Consider the following 4,707-nt stretch of genomic DNA (forward strand, 5'->3'; position numbering starts at 1 on the left):
GCGCAATTGATGTAATACACAGCGAGGAGTACCGCTCCGCTGCGGACAGGACGGCTGCGAGGCCCTCGCACGGTGTCCCGTGTGCCCCGCCTGGTCACACGGGGACCCCCTCCGAATCCGCCCCCAGCGCCTGCAGGAGTCTCATCCCGTCGGGCCGAAGGGTCGGAGTTCCTGTTCGTCTTGGTCGCCCAGGGCCGCGCTACGCGATTCACTACCCCGGCCTGGACAGATGAGCCGCTGGACCCACAGCTGGCCGCCGCCCCAGGCCCAGCGCTGGCTACAGCAGGTGTCGCGAGGCCTGGGCGTGCGAGCCCTGGCTGCCTATTTTGGCCCTCCCAGCCTGTCTTTGGGGCTCCTTGGGGTGTGCGCGGAGCTCTGGAAAGTAAGACGTTCACAGCGACCAGAGAGGCGGGAGGAGTCAGGCTCACACGCAGCGGCCCGGGTGAATAAATGAACCGACGCTAGTGAATGAAGGAATACAGGAGTGGAGCGAGCGAGCCCTCGAGGTTGGAGCGTGCAGACAATACCCAAGTTCCCGGCTGCGCCCGAGACCGGGTTATTGGCGCTCAGCTCCTGGACAGCACAGGCTGGCCAGCTCCCCAGCCAAAAAGCGAGGCATTAAGTACACGGAGACGACTATCACAGCGCTAATCTCTCTGTGCCCGCCCCCACTGTTTTCTCAATTCGCTATCGGTCACCGCTCAGCACTCCCGGGTTCTTCACCGGGTGCCCCGCCAGCCCCTTGGGTGCGCGCCGGGCTCAGGGGCCAGGCGGCAGGGAGCCTGCGGCTAGGCCAGGAGGGGAGACGCCCCGCGGGTCCAGGCCCCTGCGCCTGCGGAGCATCGTCCCCACCCTAGAGCTGGGGCAGGACCAGAAAGGGTCGAAACCGAGTTCCTGTCCCGGGTCCTCCTTAGTCCCGCGATGGGATCCCCATATCTCCCCTTCCGGAAAGAGCTACCTTGCCCTGCAGGGCGCGGCCCTCCATCCCAGAGCAGAGCACTGTGGCCTGGGGCTTCTTCTGGAGGGATTTCTGGGAGTGGGCCCGCCCCTGGAAATGGCCTAGGCCTCGCGGGGTGGGGAAGTCGGCCTAGATGGCCTAAGTTCTCTGCAAACCGCCCGATTGTCCCCTGAGCCAGCAGCCCTGCCTCCCGCCTCGGGCTCAGGATGCTCTCCCCGCGCCCGCACCCCTTGCTTGCCCGCGCGGGTCGCCAGGGCGCGTGAGGGCAGCGGGCGCGGTGCACGGGCCTACGGCGCTGCTGCTGGAGGAGAGGGCAAAGCCGGTCAATATGTTTCATGCGGAAAGCACCTTCTTGTGTCAAAATTATCCCATTCTCTAGAGGTTTAAATTAGGATCTCTTTTGTTTTGTTTTTAGACAGAGTTTCACTTTGTCCCCCTCAGTAGAGTGCTGTGGCCTCATAGCTCAGAGCAATCTCAAACTCTTGGGCTCAAGCGATCCTCTTGCCTCAGTTTTTTTTTCATTTTTTTTTAAGTAGAGACGGGATCTCACTCTCGCACAGGCTGATCTTGAAGTCGTGAGCTCAAGCGATCCACCGCCTCAGCCTCCCAGAGTGCTGGCATTACAGGCGTGAGCCACCCTGCCCGGCCTAGAGGTTAATTTAGGCTGTGAAAATGGAGAAGTTGCGGTCTCCATCCACCTGCCCCACTTGCCGTGGGCCCCACTGAATGCTCTCTACAAGGTATTGGTCGCTCACTGTGCGCTGGGACGTTGACATCTAAACTTAAGGGTTCGAGTTTCGGGTTGTATTACTCTCTGGAGGGGGAGCTTCACAGTAGCCCTGTAAGGTCGGTCTTATCACTGTCCCATTGTAGGATTAGGAAAGGGGGTGTAGAGAGATACTGACATTCCCAGAGGGACCCATTAATTAACCCGCCCGAGAAGGCTCAGATTCCCGCCACCACAATGCCACCTCCTTCCAGGGTCACCTCTGCAGAGCACAGGGGTGGCGCTAGGTAAATATCTGTGAATTGAATTCCAGCATCTAGTCGAGCCCGCTGTATTTTCTACAGTGGAGTGTGTCTAAGCTGTATTTGTTCTCTCCTTCCTTCATTCACTGATTCAGAGTCCACCGCGCGCTGCACAGAGGGAAGAGCGCGGGAACAGCCTTACTAAACAGCCGGCAGGTGACGCAGGAGCCGCGGGCTCGCGCCGGCGAGGGACTGTCCTCGGCTCACAGCCCGCAGGCTGCCGAGCTGCGCGCAGCTGGGTCCACTCTGGGGCTGTCGGGAAACTGAGGGAGCTTCACGGTGAACCGAAGCAAGAGCGATTCCACTTGGAGCAGTAGGGTAGCCAATCGGAGCAGAAGAAAAAACAAGGACGAGCTGGAGGCTCGACCCCGAGACTGGGGAGGAGCCGGGGTGGGGGGGATAAAAAGAGAGAAATCGGACCCGAACCCAGACGGTAGCTACGCCTCCCGAATGCTGGGGTGCGGCGGGGGCGTCCAGGGGCCCCGGGCGGGCGCGGCGCCGAGCCAGAGGCAGGATGCGCGGATGCAGCCCCAGCCCCGGTCCTCACCAGCCTGCGAGGCGCCGAAGTTGGCCGGGGCAAAAGCAGCCGAAGCCCGGCCCTGGTCAGGAAGCAGTAGATGTGCTCTCTTAAGAACGGCGCACTGACTGCTCTGGGGGACCCACGGTCAATGTCTGTCGAGCACACGCGTTCCCAGAGAAACCTGTTGGGCCGGGTTCTCCGCGGTTCCACGCGCCGGGGCCGTCGGTGCAGTCTGGTCCGGGGCAGGGGGCTTCAGTTGGATCCCGCGCGGACTCTGCTGCACCTGCGTGCCGAGAGCGGGCGGAGCCGGGCGGGGCGCGGGTCCGGGGCAGGCCGGGGGCGGGCGCGGCAGGAGGCCCTCCCTCTGCCCTCCTCTTTCCTCCTCCCCCACCCCTCCCTTCCCTCTCCCTGCCCCTCTCGGCAGGTCAGAGCTGGGACCTGCGGCCGCCCCAGGCGCAGGGAGGGAGCCGCGCGGAGACCGAGGGAGGGGCCTCGCAGCCGTCAAGAGTCGTAGGAGGACCCGGCCGTCCGAAGCTGATAAATAAGAGACCCGTCGCGGCTGCCAGCCAAGTTGGACGCCCCGACGCGTGCGAGGGCCAGGTCAGCGCTGGCCCCGCGAGGTGAAGCGAGGCAACCCGCGTGCGGCGATGGCCTCGCTGCTGGGAGCCTACCCGTGGCCCGAGGGGCTGGAGTGCCCGGCCCTGGAGGCCGAGCTGTCGGATGGGCTGTCGCCGTCGGCGGCCCCCCGCCCTCCGGGGGACAAGGGTTCGGAGAGCCGTATCCGGCGGCCCATGAATGCCTTCATGGTGTGGGCCAAGGACGAGAGGAAACGGCTGGCGGTGCAGAACCCGGACCTGCATAACGCCGAGCTCAGCAAGATGCTGGGTGAGCGAGCCGGCTGTCGGGCGGGGGGCTGGCGGCGGCTCTGGGCGAGCGGCGCGTGGGTCGCGGGGCTGGCTGTGTCCGGGCGGCTGCTCATCCCCGGGAGCGGGAGTGTGCGCGCGGCGTCCGAGATTTAGGGCAAGGATACCTTGGTGAGGCCCGAACTGAAACCAGCCCCAGCCAGGGCTGCCCGGGAGGTCTCCGCCCTGGAACGGGAGCCGAAGTCGGAGTCCCAGGGGGGCGGGCGGGACCTGGCAGCGGCCGGGACCCCAACCCGCGAGCATGGATGCTGCCGGACGGAAACGTCGAGGCTGGGTGGAACCCGCATTTGCTAGGAATCCCGAAGCAGGAAAACCCGTCATTCCCTGCACTTTGCAACCGGGACAGTCACAGAGGGGTTGTCACCGATGGAAGTTAACTAATGTTTGTGAAGAGAGACGTTTGGGGAACGAATCCCTGCTTTAAATCAATTATTAAAATAACCCCAAAAAGACGATTTGCTAATCTAGTTCTGAATCTTTTCAATCTCAGGGGTTTAGATAACTCGATTCAGATGTTTAGGGAGGCCAGTGAGAGTACTCTAGAGCCCGGCCGCTTCCCACGCTGACCTGGCAGGGCCTGGGCACAGGGACCACCAGGCCCAGGGAGCCTGGAGGGAGGATCTTAGGACCGGAGTTCTTGTCGGGTTTTTCTCTCGGATGTGGGATGTCCGGAACTGAGCACTTTACAGTCTGGGCTTACCTCTGAGCTCTTTGTCCTTCCAGACGGTTTTTATTCATTTTAACCGGCCGAAAGCCTTTCAGAGCACACAGCGGTCACCAGGCGCTGTGAGAAGGAACTTGCCCTCTCTGATTCCACCAGGCCCAGAGCAGAGTCCAGAGCCTTTCCTTTTCTGTGGGAGCATTAGGGCCTCTTCCCTGGGCGGAACCCTGGAATGAGGGCTGTGGTCCCTCTCTCTTCTGACCAAAGCCCCAGACCCGCAGGGGCCAACCCTGCAGCAAGGATCTGAGCCCTCCTTCGGTGTAGACCTCTGTAAAGTGCTGCAAAGACGCTGGTGAAGGCTGGTTTCACAGGCCCACTTGCCCAGAGCCCAGCCTCCGTTGGCCAGCTCTGCTAAGGGCCACTTAGTGGGCCAGAGCCTTCCTGGGCCCCTTTCCCCATAAAACAAATTAATAATAAAATTTATATTTTTTACTATGTTGGCATAGGGACAAATATATTAATATATATAATAATAAAACATTTTCCTTGATCTTGAAGTTCATATTTTTCTTTGGATTTTAAAAGAAATAACATGGTTTTTTGTTTTTTTTTTTTT

The 4,707-nt window shown here is 61.3% G+C and overlaps 1 protein-coding gene across 1 annotated transcript in view; it reads left to right on the forward strand.

The window, feature by feature from the left end:
* Window positions 1-3,081: 3,081 nt before the first annotated feature.
* Window positions 3,082-4,707, forward strand: part of SOX7 (SRY-box 7) — a 5,044-nt gene continuing 3,418 nt past the window's right edge. The window contains exon 1 of the mRNA XM_003793928.2: window positions 3,082-3,392. Coding sequence (XP_003793976.1) covers window positions 3,155-3,392 — 238 coding nt within the window. The 5' untranslated portion in view covers window positions 3,082-3,154. The remainder of the gene's footprint in view (window positions 3,393-4,707) is intronic.

Source organism: Otolemur garnettii, unplaced genomic scaffold, assembly GCF_000181295.1.
Source record: "Otolemur garnettii isolate 467f Iridium unplaced genomic scaffold, OtoGar3 scaffold00074, whole genome shotgun sequence".
Lineage (NCBI taxonomy): Eukaryota > Metazoa > Chordata > Mammalia > Primates > Galagidae > Otolemur > Otolemur garnettii.